Consider the following 21,629-nt stretch of genomic DNA (forward strand, 5'->3'; position numbering starts at 1 on the left):
TTACAATTTTCTTTTTCTATTATTTTATTCTTTTCCTTACATTCTTTCTCTATAAATAACTTAAAAAATTAATTCTAAATAAAACTAGCTTTGATTTGTTTTCCATTTTGACCACTAATATATGATTGAAGAAAAGAATATGAATGTGTTGGAATTTAAAAAATATACTATGTGGACTTATTTTAAAAATTTATAGTAAGATTGTTGAGTGATAAGAAAAGGTTATTTAAAGAAAAAGTGGATAAAATATGTGTGATTGTATATAAAATTTATGTAAAGTAAATAGGGTAAATAAAAAGAGGGAAAAAAGTAGAAGAACTAAAGTTGGAATATAGTTTAGGTTATTAAAAATATAGAAATTGAAAAAGGAAATGTATGTAATGAAGCAATGGCAGGTAGTAAATGTATTTGATAAAATATTAAGATTAGTTTTGATGAGGTGAAATTTGAAGGGGTGTTGGGTAGAAGTGAAAGGCATAAAAAATTGGATGGAGAGAAGTAGTAGTAGTAGTAGTAGTAGTAACAGTAGTAGTAGTAGTAGAGGAAGAAGAGAGAAAGGAAGAAGCGGTGAGTCAGCGACACGTAGGAGAATAATGAAACTGGATGGGTGGCCCTTTGGGTTGGGTTTGGTTTTATTATAAAAGGGGTGATTTGGGGTGTGATGTTTCCTCAAGGATGTCCACTCAAATCTGAATCCACAACACAAAAACCACTCCCTTTCTCCCTTTCTCCCTTTCTCCCTTTAATTCAACACTATTTTTTTCTTTTTCTTTTTCTTTTTCTTTTTCCATTTCTTCACAAATTACAACATTTTGCTAACTAACCTCCCCTCCTTCTAAAACCCTCTATTATTTCTTTTCCCTTTTTTTATTTTCTCTTTTGGAAAGTTTATTTTTGTTCCTTTCCCACACATTCTTGGCTGTTCTTCTTTCCAATTCCTCCTCTCTTCCTTTCTTTTTCTTCTTTATTTCCCATTTTTCTCTTTTCTAAACTCACAACCATGGTCGCTTTGGTTTCTCAAGACAATATGGTTTCTTTGGTTTCTCGCACTGGAAGGCATTTGCAGCGTTATGACATCAGGGGTCGCCGCCAAGTTGTTGGGTAATTCCCCCCTGCCCCCCCTCTCTCTCTCTCTTTCTCTTTGTTATTATCAACAACTTTGGATTATCCTTTCCTTCAATTTTGCCTCATCTTGTTGCTTTTTTCTTTTTTCTTTTTTTTTTTAAAAATATATTGTTTGGATTGTTCTCTCAAACCCCTTTTTCAAATGAACAAGAAAGCCTATGCCATTTTTTGTTTTTTCAATTTTGATGAAATAATCCTGTCTTTTGGATAAGACTTGGGATCCATTTTCTTATTTTGCTATCGGATTGGTTTGTGTTGTACCATTAATCATTTTCTGATGGGTCCCTTCAGAAATTGATGGGTCTTAATCTACTACATGTGGCTAACAATAATATCCCATTTTTTCCTCCATGGAATGGATATGCTTTTCTTCTCTTTTTTTTTTTTTTTTTTTCCTTTTTAAATTAGTTAAACAAATTTTGATTAAAATTTGCTATTGGGAATTTTTTGCAGATGCATTCCTTATAGGTACAAGACTACTAAGAAAAGTACTTTGGATAATATAGAGGAATTGGAAGTGCTTGTGATTAGCTCACAGAAAGGGAAAGGCATGTTGTTCCCAAAGGTAAAAAGATTGGAGAGATTTTCAGATCTGGGTTTTTATGAAAAATTGGTTCATTGTTTTTCTACAGATGTGTAAAAGTAATTGAACTCCTTAATTTTACAAATTACAGGGAGGTTGGGAAACTGATGAATCTATTACTGAGGCAGCTTCAAGAGAAACACTTGAGGAAGCTGGCGTTAGAGGAATTGTTCAGGTTTATCTCTCTCTCCTTTTCTAGACATCATATTATTTGTCTTTTTCTTGTAAAAGGTGGTAAAGGTTTTTGTGGTTTTGAGTAGTTTTGGGTTACTCTTGTTTGGATGTGGATAAATAATGTTTTAAGATTAGAAAATGGAAGATTAGACTGAGTTTACACTAATTGTGGTAAAGAACATGGACCGGAACCCGATTGTTTGGAACGTTCGAGGAAAAAATTTGTTCTCGAGTTTGTTTTGTTGACTCTTGAAGATTTCTAGATCTAGAAGCTGTTCTGTTTTTTTTCTACACTTAACAATTTGTTATGATGTGATTGTGATCCAATCTGAAGGAGAAAAAGTCAACTAGTGTTTGTCTTCCTGCCTTCATCTTGGTTGAAAATTGCTTCTCGTTTCGGATGCGAATTCTCAACTCGAAATCTGATTTGCAGGGTGAATTGGGGAGTTGGAGTTTCAAGAGCAAAACCTATGACACTTTCTATGAAGGATACATGTTTCCTCTACTTGTCAAGGAGCAGCTGGAGTTTTGGCCGGAAAAGAATTTTCGACAACGAGTTTGGGTATTCATCATCCCCCTTGTTAAAAACTCATCCATTCATGCTGCCCTTTTCATAATCTAAAACTTAACGGTTTTCAATTGGTTTACTTAATAGATGAGTGCTCACGAAGCTCGGGAGGTTTGCCAGCATTGGTGGATGAAGGAAGCGTTGGATATATTGGTAGGACGACTTTCATCCCAAAAGAAGCAACAAATGGAGGAAGTTATGCCGTGCTCGTTGAGCTAGTGAAGATGGAGTTCGCTTCTAGTGTGTTGCCTTAACGGTTTTCGTGTAAATAAGAATTTGGTGAAAGGCTACATTTGAGGAGAAGAAAGTACTGAGAAAAGGGGAAGTTAATATTTTAGGAAGATTAAAGGGAAGAAGAAGTATGGAAGAAGAAGGGGAAAAGGAAAGAGATTTTCTAGTTGGAAGTCTGCATTTTCTTGATATTTGGTAGAATCATGCGGCTCAAAGATACACCACAGGAAGTCTGATTGAAGAAATGGAAACTTTTTTTTTTTCCTACACAAAGATGAAGAACAGAGAATTGATTGTGATCACAAGCTTTGTTTCTTTTTCTTTGTTTTTTGAGTTTCTGTTTTTTTTTTATAAGAAAAAAAATTCAATCAGACTTCGATGTGTAATAGTTATTCTTCTTGTCATTGTCAATTTGAAAACTTTAATCCATATTCATAACCTCTCATTTTCACTTTTCAATTTAAGAAGAAGACATCTTTTATCTTTTCTCATAAATGTATAGTTATAATTTAAATAGGAAAGAAAAACAGTTTTATTACTTTCTTGTTTGGAAAAATAAAAGAAAGAAATAGGTAGGATTGATTTCTTAAATGTGTCTTTATTTCTAAACATCTGTTAATCCTTAAAGCTGTAGTCTATGATTATTCCCAAACTTTTCAAATTATAGAAAAATAAATACGGCTTCTTAGGGCTTTAATAACCATTCCCAAAATTTAAGGAAATAATTTCTCTCTTTCCATTTTATTTCATGATAATTTCTTTCTTTTTTTAACTTCTATGGAGGATAAGGTATTTGTTGATATTTTCTAATTTTGATCTTTTTTATTTACATTTTTAATTTGTTTTATTTTCTTTCTTTCCTTTGTAAATTTTTCACACGGCTGCCTGCATCAATAGTAAAAAAATTAATTAAATGAGATTCATGTCATTTGAATTTTTAAATTGTAAAAACAACAAATTCGATCACTCCATTCAAATTTGATAATTGGATTGGAAAAAGTCAAAAAATACGAGTGAAGAGATTCTTTTGACAATTTTCACATTGCACTCAACAAGACTTTTGGGTAAACGGGGAAGCCCACCTAAACAAGTTATCAAATTCTAACTCTCTTCACAAGTTATATGATTCTAAGTCTTATGCTTTGATAGTTTGTGTAAATTAAATATAAGTTTGCTACATATTCTCCTCTTAATATCACATCATGCTATTTTCTTTTTCTTGTTTATTAGATATTATTACAACAACAGATAAAAAAAACTCCCTATTTAGTAATTGGAGCCTCGGTGCCGCGACATTGTAATGCAGAGATATAATTCGTGGTACATGGTCAAGCATCGCGACGCTGCCATTGGGTGCCATGGCACCCTCTGAACTTTGGAAGCGAAAGACACGCTCGTGATAGTTGAGTGTTGTGGTGCTGCCCTTGAGTGTTGCGACGCCTGAACATTCTTTTAAATACTTTTGTTCTCTCTATTTTTCTGTACTCTTTCATGCATTTTGAGTCATCGAACATCTCCCCATCATCTGAAATGTGGATGAAAAGGTACTCGTTTCTAACTTGGGTTTTGTTAGATTCTTCCTTTGTCTTTTAGTTCATGAGAACTTAAACTTAACTTGTATGTAATCTTTGGTTTCATTTAGTTTTTGAATGAACATTGGTATATGCTGAACGCATGCGATGAATCATGTGTAACTATAGCTTTGCAGTAAATTCTTTAACCCGTGACAAGTAAATAAGAATTGGTAAAAGCAATAGGTTAGTTTAGCCTGTAAATCTAAGCTGATATACATTGATTCTATCCAACTTAGAACCCAATCTATTGAATGTCAATTAGACTATGAAAAATTAGGCATTCTACCTAAGCGAACTTAATGCTAATTGGAAAATTTAGTATTGCATGCTATTAGGTTAGAACAATTGGAACCTTAGAACAACCTAATTGGCAGCTTCAATTGAATTGGTTAGGTGAAGATTACATATGATTAAGTAATGATTGTTCGATGAATGAATTATTGGGATAAGGAAAAAACCGCAACAATCCAAGCTAGGTCCTTTTTCATATAAAATTTTCTTGGTTTTCCATCTTTGCAATTTCATTCTCTCACAACTATACTCAAAAACCCCCTTAGGTTACCTTTAGTCTAGAATTAATTTGTTTGAGAATCAGTGTGCTCCCTTTGATCGACCTGAACTTGCCACCAAGACTAGTTCTTCGAGTATGATCCGTTATATTATTTGACACATTTGGAAAAACATATCTGTCTCGATCACTAAGAGCTTGTTTGGAGGTGATATTTGAAATAGTGATTTTAGAGAAAAAGATTTAGATACAATTGATTTTGTACAATTAATTTTTAAATAATAAAATTTAGAAAATTTTTCAAAAACAACAAAATATTTACAACCTCTAAAAAATTCTATCATTCATAGTCATTGATATGCTATAGTGATAGAATCCAAAATTTTGCTATAATTCGTAAATATTTTAATTTATTTTGCTATTTTTAAAAATGCTCCTAAAATTTATGTTGGATAACAAACTCTTAAAATTGATTTTTATATATTTAAAATTTATTTTCAATAATTTATTTTTTATACCAAAAGTGATTTTAAAACTATCAAATTATCATGAAGGTATTTTATATTTGAAAGTTTATTTTGTTAAAAAATAATTATAAATAATATCTAATTTTATTCATTTATTTTTTAATTTATTAAATTGTTAAATTAGTATATGCAATTGATATGTGATGTAAAAAAATGCACATATTTCAAATAAAAGAAAACTCAAAACATATATCTCATTCAATGTAGAAGCTTGTATTGCTCCAAAATACTTAAACTATATATTATTCTATTTAAACGCAAACAATATAACAAAAATATTAACGAGATATAAGAAATCTTGCAATTTTCTCCCTCTCTCCTTCCACAACAAGGTACTTCAATTTCTTCATAAACACTCAACTCATTTCTGTCATCACTTGAGGGAGCAATTCTTCGTCATCATCAAAAGGCTTAATCTCAAAGTTAGTTGTAGAACGATTTCTTATAAAATTACAAAGTGTACTCATTGGTACAATAACAATCTTTACATGTTTATCAAAAGAAAAAATATGTATATGGTGTAACATTTGCCATCTACTTTTTCAAACAGCAAATGCCCTCTCAATCGTACATCTTAAAAATGAATGCCTATGATTAAATATTTCTTTCTTACCTCTTGGTTGGTTCTCGAGTCGAAAGTTAGAAAGTCAGGGAGATGATATTTTTCTCTTTTATAAGGCCCTAGACATCTTATCATTTGCGGATATCCATATACAAAAGGCCTTAGCTTTTATAAAGATTATTAAACAATGCAAAGTTTAATATGAAAACTTTAAAAGCAAACCTTTGGATGGATGGAGAAAATCTAACTAAGGCCTTCCTAAATCTTCCGTGAAGAAGATACGTGCATGAGTCATGAGCAACACCTTCTCAATTAGCCTAAATATAAACCCATATAAACCCCATGAATAATCAAACAGAAATTCAGCTGAAGAGGACATTCATTATCCTTCCAAAATGAAAAGAAAAAAAATATGTTCACAAATTGAAAAATCCCAAATAAATCTCCTCCAACAGATAATCAAAGAGCAAACTCCAGAGCACAATACCCATTAATATTTTCATCTTCGAAAATGAAAATTGAAGTCTTCACCTAAAGAAGACTAGAGGTTAACACCTAAAAAACCAAGACACCAAAAAGTATTAATATTAAACTCTTTTTTGCTTAGCCATTCAATTTTTGTCTCGGACTTCTTTATAGCAACAAAAATTACACTATTTTCTCTTTTGCTAAAAACTTCAGTGAAGCTTCTACGATCCAAGGCAAGCTTGTTAAAGTATTCATTACTTCAAGAATTAATATTGCAACTTGGCAAATCTCTTCTTCTGTACTCGATAACATCACACAGACGATCTAACTTGACTGACATCTTAGAAGACCCGACTCTTGAACCAATTTTTTTCCTCCTTTTCTCTCTCCCTTGAGTACAAGTTTCACTTGCATCAACAGCATTAGCCGTACTTTCAACATTTTCATTCTCATAATTGACCTCCGTCTCCCCTACTGTATCATCTGTAAACCCTCCAACTCTATCACACGTAGGATTAAATGAAAGACCTTGAGATGGGGCCTATGCACATTGTCCAGTTACTGCAACATCTTTAAAAAGAATATCCAACTATTCTACGTTTTGTAACCCTTTTGCGCGATATTTCGCTACCTCTGGAACTGCCTATAAAACAATAATAGTATTTTCACACTATTCATTCTACCATTAACTTGAATTTAAATTGAAAATCATAATTTATAGAAAATGTCAAAGATCACCTTTAGTTATTCATTTCACCACTCATCAGGTGCATCAATAGTTTGTCTTCAAGGATTGCATCCTAATCCTGTTGCAACTCCCACCAATTTGTTCCAAATTTGCCATTTTTTCTTCAGTGATGTCCATTTGTTCTTCTACTGTCTATAGTCATAATTTCTTCTACTCTTTTCATTAAAGTTCTTTATCAAACTTTTCCAGCCAATTTTATTGAAATGATGATTAGGCCTGTTTCCATTTAAAGTTTCGGCAATGCACATTTGTATGAATGTATTAAAGAGTTGTATCGTCCCAAATAGCCTTTCCATGCTTATCTTTTTTATCACTAAGAGTTGTATCCTTAACATTGTAAAAGGAAAAGGGAGCAAATTCACACCATCAAACAGTGCAATCTAAAAGAAATTGAATGGTTTATCTGGCCTGTGAAATGACATAGCACAAGTAAAAAGAAAAAGCAAAAAATCACACCATCGAACAGTAACAAAATCAGTGATAAATGTGCCCAAGTTTCTATATCATTATTGTGTTAGACAACCAATAATTCATCAATACAGTAGAAGGGAAAAGACTAAAGGAAATAAGTCGGTGAAGGAGACCGTAACTGAAGGGGGGACCAAGGGATAGAAGGAAGTGATATAAATAGAAAACTAAAAGGGAGGGAAAGTCAATTAGTTTTATGGTAGAATCATTTCTGTTGTATCCTTAACAGATAGGGTAACACATTTGGAGAGAGTTTTGTTCCTTGAATTGAAAGTATTGTTCAATTCTATTTTTTTTTTCATTGTTATTCCTACATTACTATAATCAATAAAGAATTGTATCATTTTCATCGTGAATCTGTATGTTGGTCTGATGATGGTAATGGGGATCCAACATTTTGGTATCAGAGCATCATCCTAGAAAAGCATAAGAAAATGGCAAAAAGCATGAAGAATGATTTGAAACTGTAGAACAAGAGATTTCTGAGAAAAGAATGTTGGTTTTACAACAAACGATCTGTAAAATCTCACGCACTCTTCTTGAAGAAAGCAAAGATAAATACTTTGTAAGATATATTGCCAAGAGGGAGAGAAAATTAAATGGAACTTCTTACCTTTATTCAATTTGATGGATTAATATTTATAGTCTAAAAAGAAGCAAAAATTAGTAACCCACTAACATAGTGCTTGCTAAAACTTTGGACATAATTAAAAAACAAATAACCAAAAACAATAAATAGAAGAATAACTTAATTCTTCCACCTATTTAGGAAGATCATGGCAAATTAATAGCCCACACTACCCCCCTAATTCTGACATGATTCTAAGTTACGAACACCAAGTAGTTGACGCATAGCAGCTAACTTTACTCCGGTCAATGCTTTAGTCAGAACATCGGCTCGTTGTTCTCCAGTGTTGACAAATTCAACGATAATTTGTCCATTCTCGACACACTCTCGAATGAAATGAAAACGTGTATCTATGTGCTTGTTGCGACCATGAAATACGGGATTCTTCATGAGAGCTATCGCGGATTTGTTGTCCACAAATAATGTTATCGGCCTTGGCTCCATTCTGACTATCTCGCTAACAAGGCATCTTAACCACAATGCTTGGCAAGCTGCGGTAGTGGCTGCAATGAACTCGGCTTCGCAAGATGAGAGTGCCACCGTCTTTTGCTTTTGTGAATTCCATGAAACCAAGCTTTCGTTTAAGTAGAATGTCATTCCACTTGTGCTTTTCCTCCCGTCGAGATCACCGGCTAAATCACTGTCAGAGTAACCGAATATATTGAATTCTCTGGGACCTTTCGTATAAGTGAGCCCAAAATGAATCGTCCCTCTCAAATACCCGAGTATTTGCTTGACCACCTTGTAATGCATGGTTGTAGGCCTTTCTATATACCTACTCGCCATCCCAACAGCATATGAAAGATCTGGCCTTGTGTTCAGTAAGTATCTAAGACAACCAACGATGCTTCTGTACTCCGTAGCATCAATTGGTGCTCCTTTCGTTTCTTTGTGAAGTTGTGCCTTGGGTTCCATCGGGTACTTTGTGGCATTGCAATCAGCCATTCCAAACTGGGACAAAATTATTTTGGCATAAGTTGGTTGTTTGAGCAGGATTCGACCTATCTGTTGTTCAACTTCAATTCCTAAGTAGTAAGAGAGAAGGCCTAAGTCGCTCATTTCAAATTTGGCCATCATTTGTTGCTTGAACTTATTAACCTTTTCAGTGCTACTTCCTATTACAATGAGATCGTCAACATACACTCCAACAAGAACACATTCCTCTTCTTCTCTTCTTGTGTAGACTGTTTGCTCTTGAGTGCATTTTCTAAAACCAAGATCTTTGAGACTCCTATCAAGTCGAATGTTCCAAGCTCGTGGAGCTTGCCTCAATTCCATAGAGAGCCTTTGACAATCTATACACCTTGTGTTTTTCATTTGGAACCTCAAAACCCTCTGGTTGAGTAACATATACTTCCTCTTCCAATTCTCCATTGAGAAATGCCGACTTCACATCTAGATGGTGTACCTCCCAACTTTGGTTTGCAGCGAGTGCAAGAATGACTCGAATGGTGTCAAGTCTTGCAACCGGTGTAAAAACTTCTTCAAAGTCAATGCCTTGTCTTTGTACATAGCCTTTAGCAACCAATCTTGCTTTGTGCTTGACAACTTCTCCATTAGGGTCTTTCTTCAATTTGAACACCCATTTTGAACCAATGGGTTTGTGTCCTAGTGGAAGCTCGGTCAGACTTCATGTGTTGTTTTTCTCAATGGATTTTAATTCGTTCTCCATTGCTTCGTACCAGCGACCCTCTGTAACAGCTTCTTGGTAACAAGTCGGTTCTTCGGACACTACCATCATCACCTCATTCTCTTGTTCATCACCACCTACAACTTCCTCTGTGTTGGCGTAGATGTTATTGAGAGATCTTAGACGGACCGTATGTTCGTCGATGGAGGAGATGGACTGGTCTCTCCAATCGCAGGTATCTCAGTTGCATGTGGTAAGACATTTTCAACCCCAGTTTCTGCATCCTCCAAGTTTTCGAACTCGTCAGAATAAAATTGGTCCATCACTTGAAATTTTGTAATCTCCTTACCGTCACTAACAACTTCGTTCCAAGCCTATTCAAGATTCTCTTGAAAAAGAACATCTCTTCTAATTTGTAGTTTTCGACGGCCTAGTTCATATAAGCGATGGGCTTTGCATCCTTCTTCAACACCAAAATATACCATTGGTGAGCTTCGATCGTCGAGTTTCTTGAGGTGAGGGGTTGTGTTCTTTACATATGTCATACAACCAAAGACTCTCAAGTGTGCAAGATTTGGCTTTCTCCCCATCCAAGCTTCAAATGGTGTGCGTTCTCCAAGGGCCTTCGTTGGAAGACGGTTTAACAAATAAATCGCGGGTCTCACTGTCTCTCCCTAAAATTTTGCAGGCACATGCATGCTTTTGAGGAGTGATCTCGTCATCGCCATTACGATGCGGTTACGACGCTCTACAATGCCATTTTGTTTTGGTGAATATGGAGCGGTGATGTGTCGTTCGATTCCTTCTTTTTTTGCAAAATTGAGTGAACTCTGCAGATAAGAACTCACCACCTCGATCCATCCGGAGCGTTCTGATCTTATACTCCGTCTTGTTCTCCATTAAGAGTTTGAATTTCTTGAATGCTTCAAATGCGTCACTTTTTTGCCTCCAACATATACAGTCACATCCATCTCGTGGAATCGTCAACGATCAACAAAAAATACTTGTGTCCAGCAAGAGTACATGGTGAAATCGGTCTGCATATATCAGCATGGAGGAGTTCTAATGGCTTATCTGCTCTATATGTTGATTGACGGGGGAAGGGCAATCTGGCTTGTTTCATAATCACGCACGCTTCACATAACTTGTTCGGTTGAGTAACTAGTGGTACTCCAACTACCAATTTCTTCTCCCCCATGAGCTTCAAGTCATGAAAATTTACATGCCCAAGTCTCACATGTCGTAACCATGTTGGATCTTCTAGGCTTGTTAGAAGGCAGACTTGCTTGAGTGTCTTCAAAGTTATCTTGTACAAACGATTTTCAGTTCGCTTCACCGACATCAAAAGCTTTCCACTCCTATCAGACACTTTCATGATATCTTCTATCATTTGCACCTTGTTTCCGTTTTCTGTCATTTGTCCGAGGCTTATGATGTTACTACATAATTTTGGAATGTAATACACCTCTTGGAGAGCCTTCTGATCACCGTTTTTGCACTCGAACATGACTATTCCTTTTCCCATGATCTGAATGGTTGATCCATCGCCAAACTTCACCCTCCCAGTGAAGCTTTCATCTAATTCTTGAAACTTCTCACGATGGCCAGTCATGTGGTTACTAGTACCGTTGTCTAGATACCAAACATCATTATTTTCTCCATTCTTGTCGTTGCAATACATCTCTAGCAACAACCGCTCTTTGCTGAGTAGTATGGCATCCTCCTAATCACATCTAGTGCGTGTCCCCTCCTGGGACATGGCCATTATCAAAGTCGGTTCTTCTTCAGCGACACAAGTTAGATGAGCTTTCTCGTCACGACCTTTTCCATGACATTCCGACGCGTAATGTCCCATCTTGTTGCAAGTGAAACACTTAATGTGACTTTTATCACGAGTGTCATTTCCAGTGTTGCTAGTGCTTCCCGCACTATATTGACGCTCAGTGCCACGACCACGTCCTCGCCATCTTTCTCGATCGGTACCACCAAATCTGCGCCCTTTGTTCATCGAGGAGTTGTCACCACTATGTCATTTTTGTCTAGCTTTCCATTCAGCATGCGTAAGTAGGAGTTGTCCATCGGTGTTGTTATTGTATTCTCGAAGTCGTGTTGTTCGTTCCTCTTACGCCTTCATCCATCCAATTGCTTCTTCAAACGACATGGTTTCGAGATCTTGAAATTGCTCAATTCCGACGACAATGGGAAGATATTTGTCGGGGACGGAATCGAGGAGCTTCTTGACTAATGATGAATCCTCAAGTGCAACTCCGAGGGTGGTGAACTTGCTTCCTAAACCACTGATTTTTCCTACAAACTCATCGATCGTCTCGGTTTCCTTCATCTGAAGAACATTAAACTCACTCTTCAAGGTTTGAACTCTCGCCATCTTCACCCGCTCACTGCCCAAGTACCTTGTCTTGAGACTATCCCATATTTCCTTTGCGGTCTTCTTCTTAGCGACTTGTAGAAGCACATCTTCCAGGATGCATTGGAGAATGTATGCACACGCCTTCTTGTCTTTCTTCACATCCACTTTGGCTCCTCTCGCTGGCTCTATTGCTTCCCAAACTTTTTGGGCATCGAGGATTGCTTCTGCCTTTATCGTCCACACTGACTAGTTGTGTGGAGTTAACATTGGGTAGAGAATCGGCATTCCACCATTCTCCTTTGTTTGCTGCGAGATGCTTGCCATCTTCGTTGGAATATGCGATGAGAAGACAACCTGCTCTGATACCAAATGTTGGTTTTACAATAAAGGATCTGTAAAATCTCACACACTCTTCTTGAAGAAAGAAAAGATAAATACTTTGTAAGATATATTGCCAAGAGGGAGAGAAAATTAAATGGAACTTCTTACCTTTATTCAATTTGATGGCCTAATATTTATAGTATAAAAAGAAGCAAAAATTAGTAACCCACTAACTTAGTCCTTGTTAAAACTTTGGACATAATTAAAAAACAAATAACCAAAAACAATAAATAGAAAAATAAGTTAATTCTTCCACCTATTTAGGAAGATCATGGCAAATTAATAGCCCACAAAGAATCGATATGCAGAAAATACCCGCAATGGAAGAAAAACTATTGCCATTAGTGAAGAACATGGAACGATTGATGAAGAATTTAGATCGATTGAATACTCAAGCGGATAAACAACAACAACAACATCAAGTGTTGATGAAGTATATTGAAAGTTTGATCAACGAGAAGTCAGTGACATCATCCAATATGGACGAAGGATCTTCCAATAAGTTGAAAGTGAATGAAAATAAGAAGGAAGAAAGTGAAGCAACAGTTCTCGAATTGATTGACGAAGCGAAAGCGTATAAGAAAGAAGAAAGAAGAAGACAACTAATCGAAGTAAAAATTAAAAAAAGTAGAGATGTCGGTGTTTAGTGGAAATGATTCCAATTCATGGCTTTTTGAAGTGGATCGGTATTTTCAAATCCATGAACTCACTAATCCCAAGAAGATGATAGTATATGTAATAAGTTTTGATGGACTAGCACTCGACTGGTATCGTTCACAGGAAGAGCGTGAGAAATTCAAAGATTGGGCAGATTTGAAGCTTTGATTATTATAAAGATTCCACTCCATCATGGAAGGCTCAATTTATGGTCGATTTTTTGCAATTAAACAAACTTCGACCGTAGAGGAACATTGAAATTTTTTTGATCGATTGCTGGCACCTTTAACGAATTTTTCTAATAGAGTACTAGAAGAAACCTTCATGAAGATTTGGTTTCATGGATCAAGTCGGAGGTGGAATTCTTAGAACCTACTTGCTCACATAGATGATAAGGCTAGCCCAAAGAGCGAAAAACTGGGAGATGGTATGAAGGGAAGCAAATCTGAGCAGATATTTAGGAGGTAAATAGCCTTTTATCCTTCAAATTCTACCAAACCTAGTTCCTTTGTGAATGCGAATGAAAATAAGGCTGGAACTATCTTTCCGAAGAGGACTATAACATTAAGAGGGGTAGCATCAGGGAAAAATAGGAAAGAATTCCAGACAAAGGAGCTTTCCGATGAAGAATTCTAGACAAAAAGAGAGAAGGGGTTATGCTTTAAGTATGATGAGAAATCTTATTCAGGGCATACGTTGTGAGGGGAGAGAGCAAAGAGAATTAAGAATATTTTTTGTGAGGGAAAATAATGTAGAAGAAGAAATCATAAAGGAAGATTGTTATGAACAGAAGGAGTTAAACACACAATTGAGATGGAAGAGGAAGTTAAGTCAGTAGTAGAATTATCTATCAATTATGTGGTTGGGTTATCTAATCCAGGCACGGTGAAGATTAGAGGGAAGATTCATGGGAAAGAAGTGACTGTGAGCTATGCACAATTTTATATCAGACAAGTTAGTGCCAAATTTGAAATTACATATGAAGGAGACCTCCAATTATGGGGTAATCCTAGGATCTCAAATAGTTATCAAAGGGAAAAAGTCCGAAAATGTAGAAGTGATGTTAAATGAATGGAGAGAAGTGGAAAGATTTCTACCTCTAGAGTTATGGGGAGTTGGCATAATACTTGGGATGCAATGCTCTACTCTCTAGGAGTCACTAAAATGGATGGAGGAATTTTACCATGATGTTTTCCATCAGAATAACAAGGTGATCATAAAAAGGGATACAAGTCTGACGAAGACTCGATTCAATTTAAAAAGTTTGATGAAGGCATTGATAGATTCTGACTAGGGCTATCTGGTTGAATGTATAGCCTTGGAGGAAAGAATATCAAGTGCAAAACTACAAAGGGAAGGTGAATTAAGCATATGCAATCTAAGAGATTATTGTTCCAACAGTGTTGACCAAGTTCGACGATGTATTTAACTGGTCTGAGGAATTACCTCTGAGGAATTACCTCGAAGAAGAGAAATTGAGCATCATATACACTTAAAGAGGGGAACAAATCCAGTGAATGTAAGACCATACAGATATGCCTTCCAAAAGAAGGAGGAGATGCAAAAGCTGGTAGATGAAATGCTATCATTTGGGGTTATCCGTCCAAGCATAAGCCTCTATTCAAGTCTAGTTTTGCTAGTGAAGAAAAAAGATGGCAGCTGGAGATTTTGTGTTGACTACAGAGCCCTCAATAATGTGACCATTTCAGATAAGTTTCCCATTCTTGTTAATGAAGAACTTTTTGATGAACTGAATGGTGCAACATTGTTTTCTAAAATAGATTTAAAAGCCAGTTATCTTCAAATTAGGATGTGTAGTGAAGATATAGAGAAAACAACTTTTAGAACACATGAAGGGCAATATAAGTTTTTAGTCATGCCTTTCGGTTTAACTATTGCTCCTGCAAATTTTCAATCTCTTATGAAAACCATTTTTTGATCTTACTTGAGAAAGTTTGTCTTAGTTTTCTTTGATGATATCCTAATATATAGTAAAGGGATAGAAGAACATTTACAACATATAGAGATGGTGCTAGAAGTATTAAAGGAACACAAACTCTGTGCCAATAAAAAGAAGTGCAATTTTGCTTACTTAAAGGTAGAATATTTAGGCCATATTATATCTGAAAGAGGAGTAGAGGTGGATCTAGAGAAGATTAGATCAATAAAGTAATGACTAATTCCATCCAATGTTTGAGAGGTCAGAGGTTTTCTCGGATTGACAAAATATTTCATGCACATTGGTCAACACTATGGATCAGTTGCAGTCCCTTTAACTTAATTATTGAAACTTGGAGCATTTAAGTGGACAAATGAAACTCATGAAGCATTCGAGAAGTTGCAAGATGCGATGATGACCTTGTCAGTTTTAGCTTTACCTGATTTTAATGTGCCATTTGAGGTTGAAACTGATGCATCAGGGTACGGAGTGGAGGTAGTGCTGATGCAGAACAAAAGGCCAATAGCATTCTACAGTTACACCTTGGCTATGAGGAATCCTGCCAAACTAGTGTATAAAATGAAATTGCTAGCAGTTGTTTGGTTGTACAACGTTGGAGGCCATATCTATTTGGGAGGAAATTATTAGTGAAGACGGATCAACGATCTCTTAAGTTTTTATGAGAACAGAGGGCAATCCAGCCACAATACCAAAAGTGTATAGCGAAATTACTTGGCTACTCCTTTGAGGTTGTGTATAAACCTGGATTAAAAAACAAGGTTGTTAATGCCCTGTCTCGGATGCCACCATCAGTGCATCTTAATCAATTAACAACTCCATTTAAGGATCATTAAAGAGCAGGTAGAGAAGGATGAGCATTTGAAAGAGATAATTTCGAAGCTTTAAGGAGAAGAAGGGAATAATTACTCTTTGAAACATGGTATGTTACAGTACAGAGGGAGGTTGGTGATTGCGAAATCCTCTTCATTAATACCAACTATATTGCATACGTACCATGATTCCATTTTTGGAGGACATTCGAGATTTTTAAGGACTTTAAGAGGTTGATAGGGGAGCTATTTTGGAAGGGTATGAAGCATGATATTCAGAAGTAGTGTGAAGAGTGTATGGTTTTCCAGAGAAATAAATCTTTGGCCTTAACATCTGTTGGTTAATTACTTCCATTGTAAATATTGAATAGAGTATGAAGTGATATTTCCATGGATTTTATTGAAGGCTTGTGGAAGGCAACAAGGTATAAAGTAATACTTGTGGTAGTGGAGCATTTCAGCAAATACGCTTATTTTTTTACTCTCAAACCCCCTTATGATGCCAAAACAGTGGCAGGATTTTTTGTGAAAGAAGTGGTAAGGCTACACGGAATTCCTCAATTCATTGTTTTAGACAGAGACAAGATCTTTCTTAGCCACTTTTGGAAAGAGTTGTTTCAATTGGCAGGAACAAATTTTAATAGAAGTACAACGTATCATCCACAGACAAATGGACAGACTAAGGTGGTGAACAGAGTAATGGAAATTTACTTACGTTGCTTTTATGGAGAAAACTCAAAGGAATGGAAAAGATGGATTCATTAGGCTGAGTATTGGTACAATACTACGTACCTAAGATCATTGGGAGTGTCATCGTTTTAGGCTGTATATGGGAGACCATCACCACCGCTCATTTACTATGGAGACAAAGAGACTCTGAATTCCATCCTTGATGAGCAATTGAAAGAAAGGGATATTGTCTTGGGAGCACTGAAAGATCATTTACGTGTAGCGCAAGAGAAGATAAAGAGTTATACTGACATTAAGCAGAGACAAGTAGATATTGAAGGAATAGATGTGGTGTTTTTGAAAATTCCACCCTATAGACAAGTATCAATAAGAAAGAGGAGAAATAAGAAGTTGTCTCCTAAATATTTTGATCCATATCAAATTGTTGAAAGGATTGGAGCTGGAGTTACATGCTTTAACCATCATTCATCCTATCTTTCACGTATCTCAACCAAAAAGAGCTTTTTGAATGAGAATGCAATGTAGGACCACCAATAATTCATCAATACAATAGAAGAGAAAAGAATAAAGGAAATAAGTTGGTAAAGGAGAGTGTAACTGACCACGAGGTAGAGGGAAGTGATATAAATAGAAAAATAAAGGGAGGAAAAGTCAGTTAGTTTTCTGGTAGAATCATTTTTGTTATATCCTTGAGAGATAGGGTAACAGATTTGGGGAGAGTCTTGTTCCTCTAATTGAAAGTATTATTCAATTCTATTTTCCTTTCCGTGTAATTCCTACATTACTATCATCAATAAAGAATTGTATCATCTTCATTGTGAATATGTGTTAGAGACTGGGATCCAACATATTAGTTACTTACATTACACTTATTTGAGATTCTATATCCCCAGACATAGTTTAAACTCGACGTTTTCTTCTTTAAGGTAAAATTTTGAGATTATGATGCTTTTATGATTACAAATAAAAGAAATAGTATCTTCAAAAACTGCATAGGTAAGGCAAATAAGACCGTTAGAACAAAAACACTAAAAGATTAATCTGACAAAAAAAAAAAATTGGTGTTAAAATGCCTAAGCACCTATACTAAATATAAGAAATAGAAGTCAAAATATTTATTAGCAGCAGCAAAATAAGATTTGTAGTCCAAATCAAATCAAATAATCACATTATTCTATTCTTTCATCCACTAAATTGAGTTCAATGATTCTTCCCCAATCCCTTCTTCCATAAGAATAAAAACAAAGGTAATTAAATGCTAATTCTATCCAAATTAAATTATTAATCTTCGAAATCTCTACAAAAACAAACAATTTTTGTTTATAGAGAAGTTGTCATTAATTTTCATCATAGACTCAGGTTTCCAGATATCATAGTTTGGATTGTTGTTCTTTTCGATCAACGAAGGATAAGAAATACGATAGTTTGGAACTCTATAATTCTTCTTCCATAAGTAGAAACAGAGGTGATTGTTTAAGGAAGGATAAAAAGTAGAAAAGAAAGGAAATAGAACTCACCAATCGTCAACAATCACATCAAATAGGAAAATTGACAAAACTCGCCTATTTTTTTTTTGTTTTGTATTTTAAAGTAGTACAGTTTTAGAAAACTCATAATTTTGTTTTCTCAAAGTCAATCTCGGTCGAGATCGACTCCAACATTCGTCCCAAATTTTTAAAGAACCTTTTGAAAGATTTATCTCGGTCTCTCTTATCGAGTGCATCAATGAGATTAAACTTTAACTTAAAATAATTGGTCGAAAAATGACTAACCTCCCATCAAAAAATCAGTTGGTGGAGTGAGTGATGGAGGAACTTCCATGTTGGTCCTCTTCTTTAATTTATGGCTAAGATATTTTCCTAAAAGTGACTAGAAAGTGTCTTGGTCTTATTTTTAGTTTCCATTTTAGCTTTTATTTTTAAACTCGGATACATCTTAGGGCAACCTCAACCAGAGATCATATTACATAATGCTTCTGTTCTTTAGCTTGGAGCCATCTCGTGGCAACTTTGGCTCAAAATTATCTCAACTTTACAGCTAAAATTGAATTAACGACCATTTGTAATGCATTTCAACTACCTCCGTCTTAATTGTTTTAAACTAATTGAATGGCTTATTATATATCTCGTATCTAATTAAGCTAAAATAAACTGTCTTTGGTTTACTTTTCTATAATAATAAATTACAAAGCAAATATGGTCAAATAGACAAGCATTAAGTCAACTAAAAATGCAAAGCATTAGTAATAAGCTAATATAATTTTCTTTTTGCACAACATTAGAGTGCATTTTTCGTTAAAAAATTTGAAATGGAGGTTAACTCTTCTCGAGCCAAATTTTTCACGAGAGTCCTTGTTGGGATTTATATGTTCTAAAAAACATAACCATTAGGTAGCATGATCTTGGACTAAGGTTGCTTGAGATGCACTGAGCTGAAAAAACATAAGCATTATGTAGTATGATCTCGAGCTAAGGTTTCCTCGAGATACACCAAACTGAAAATTTTAAGCAATTAAGTCAATAATCTCGGGTCATCGTGCCCCAAGATGACCCTAAGCTAAAAAACATAAGCATTATGTATTATGATCTCCGAGTAAGGTTGCCCGAGATATCCTCGAGTTTAAAAATAGAACCAATTATGTCATTCATCCTGTGTCAAAGTTGCCTCACGATGGTCTGAAGCTAAAAAATAGAAGCATTATGTAATATGATCTAGGACTAAGGTTGTCTCGAGAGGTCCCCGAGTTTAAAAACAAAAGCTAAAATGGAAACTAAAAACTAAGACCTAGACACTTTTTAATCATTTTTAGGAAAATATCTTAGCCATAAATTAAAGACAAAGACCAACATGGAAGTTTCTCCATCACTGAACATGGAAGTTTCAACATCACTGAATCCACCAACTCATTATCTATTGGAGGTTAGTCATTTTTAGGTCATTTAATTTAAATTAAAGTTCAATCTCGGTGATTCATGCTTGTGTTTATTGGTTCACGAAACTCTCATCCAAAGTTGTGTTGGCTGTGAATGTGACTATTTTGAAATTGGAATTGTGTTTTATGGGACTTGCTTTGAACTAAGTTGTGTTGTATCTAAGAACAATATTCTAAAAATATATCCTATAATCAAGGCACACAGACTTATTTGTTAGTTTTCATTCTTGTGGTGTGATGACATGTCCATTGAATACGGATCATTGCATGCAAATTTCTTTCTAGTATTCTCTTTCTCATGCTAGTGGACATGATCTTTGCATGCAAAATGCTCCCAATGTCCCCACCACTTATTTTCAAGTCTACATTATGCAAGTTTTCGTATTGTTTGTCTAAGTGTAAGAGAAAAATAATAGGTTTTTCTAGATGAACCAGGGTCAAACATAGGGAATTGATATCAAAGTTTAGTTATAGGGTTTACTCATTAACTTGGTGTTATCACAAGTAAGTTCAAAGAATATAAAAAGAATCATAACTACCTATTTACACCTAGAGACTCATGCACATAAGAATAAATTATAGCAAGATGGAGAGGGTGAACAAATTAACTTGTGTTAAAAAAGAGGGTGAAGAAAGTTATAAGGTTATTAGGCGAATAAGTTATACAACCACTTCAATGTGATATAACTCGCTAGACTAGTTTATGATTAAGGCATACTCCTCTCAGAGTCATTGAACGTCACACTTGGTCTCCTTTCATAATTTGAATGACTAAGCCTAGTTAACACTACAAGAAATCGGTAGTTTCTCGATGCAGGAAAAATCGTCAGGAAACATGACGTTGGTAGAAGATGGTGTTTTCTGACACATCTTAGTGCACTCGGGGAAGGTATTTCCCCTTACGCAGGAAAATGAGTGCCGGAACTGGTCGAAATAGGGGGTGTCTCTCGATGTTTTTGATGTGCGTTGGGAGTTCTCTTATTAAAACCCACTTTAGCTATGTAATTCACAGAACTGAAAAGGAGAAGGCCGAGAGAGTTGAGAGAGAGACCGAGAAGGAGAGAGATTCACGCCATCGCTTGTCGTCGTCCTTATCTGATCGTTCATTCCGGTAAGTGGTTTAGTCTAGTTATTATTTTGTTTTAGTTAATTAGTTTTAGTATTTAGATTTCAAATTAGTTTTAGGTTTTAGAATTTACATTTGGAATTAGTTGTAGGTTTTAGTATTGATGTTGAATTTGAAGTGTTGTTAGGATTTTGAATTAGTTGTAGGTTTTAGGAATTTGAATTTGAAGTGTTGAAGTTGAGATTGAAATGTTGAATGTTGAGATTGAAGTATTGAAGTTGAGTTTGAATTTCAAATTTTCAATTTGAATTTAAGAATTAATGGAAGGTGTTTTTTTTTAAAAAAAAAAATAGAGGAACTTCCAACAAGTGCGTCGGGAGTTCCTAGACATCTTCTGATGCTATATTGACAGCATCTTCGACGTTCATACAACATCAAGAGATGTCTAAAAACTCCCGACGGTTGTGCGTCGGGAGTTCCTCTTCTGACACATTTTTCTTGACTTGTGTCCTGACGTATATTTATGCATCGAAAAAGCCTTTTTCGACGCTTTTCATATATCTCCTAAAGATTTTGTGCGTCGGGAGAGCCCCCCTTTCTTGTAGTGTAAGAAAGGTATATTTAGAAATATTTACTTATATTACTTATAGAGCTTCGCCTTTAAGTACAACAACCTCACGGTGCCTATTTTCCACACTTATTCACCTTTCAGGATACAAATGATGGAAGTATCTCGTTAAGGTCGAGAAAACTCTTCCTAGCACATTTTAGCTACGTCCTTGCTACTTACTCTTTCGGACTATTGGCGACATACACTAGCCAAGTGATGAATGTAGCTCGGCTAACGTGAGAAATATTATAAAAAAACTTCTTATCAAGTTTGAATCATAAAACTAAACTACAAATGACACAAAGATAAATAAATAGTAAAGAGATGGATGGATTGAAAGATGTATAAATATACATTGTATT

General features: G+C 35.2%; 2 protein-coding genes across 2 annotated transcripts; one reads left to right on the top strand and one right to left on the bottom strand.

The window, feature by feature from the left end:
* The first annotated feature begins 653 nt into the window (after positions 1-653).
* On the top strand, positions 654-3,145 carry LOC101215274 (nudix hydrolase 18, mitochondrial). Its single transcript, XM_004140260.3, has 5 exons — positions 654-1,101; positions 1,579-1,690; positions 1,800-1,883; positions 2,316-2,444; positions 2,538-3,145. The coding sequence occupies exons 1-5, from the start codon at positions 1,001-1,003 to the stop codon at positions 2,667-2,669; spliced, it is 558 nt and encodes a 185-aa protein (XP_004140308.1). The 5' UTR covers positions 654-1,000; the 3' UTR covers positions 2,670-3,145.
* A 5,196-nt stretch (positions 3,146-8,341) lies between these two features.
* On the bottom strand, positions 8,342-9,538 carry LOC116403928 (uncharacterized mitochondrial protein AtMg00810-like). Its single transcript, XM_031885874.1, has one exon. The coding sequence runs from the start codon at positions 9,536-9,538 to the stop codon at positions 8,342-8,344; it is 1,197 nt and encodes a 398-aa protein (XP_031741734.1).
* Positions 9,539-21,629: the final 12,091 nt, after the last annotated feature.

This window comes from Cucumis sativus, chromosome 5 (genome assembly GCF_000004075.3).
Source record: "Cucumis sativus cultivar 9930 chromosome 5, Cucumber_9930_V3, whole genome shotgun sequence".
NCBI lineage: Eukaryota > Viridiplantae > Streptophyta > Magnoliopsida > Cucurbitales > Cucurbitaceae > Cucumis > Cucumis sativus.

What these genes read in the sequence shown, in the direction of transcription:
- LOC101215274 (XM_004140260.3), top strand. Translation starts at nt 1,001, where the DNA reads ATGGTCGCTTTGGTTTCTCAAGACAATATGGTTTCTTTGGTTTCTCGC. An exon ending in GGTCGCCGCCAAGTTGTTGG is followed by an intron (nt 1,102 to 1,578) that starts GTAATTCCCCCC and finishes AATTTTTTGCAG; the next exon opens with ATGCATTCCTTATAGGTACA. An exon ending in GCGTTAGAGGAATTGTTCAG is followed by an intron (nt 1,884 to 2,315) that starts GTTTATCTCTCT and finishes TCTGATTTGCAG; the next exon opens with GGTGAATTGGGGAGTTGGAG.
- LOC116403928 (XM_031885874.1), bottom strand. Translation starts at nt 9,538, where the DNA reads ATGGAGAATTGGAAGAGGAAGTATATGTTACTCAACCAGAGGGTTTTG.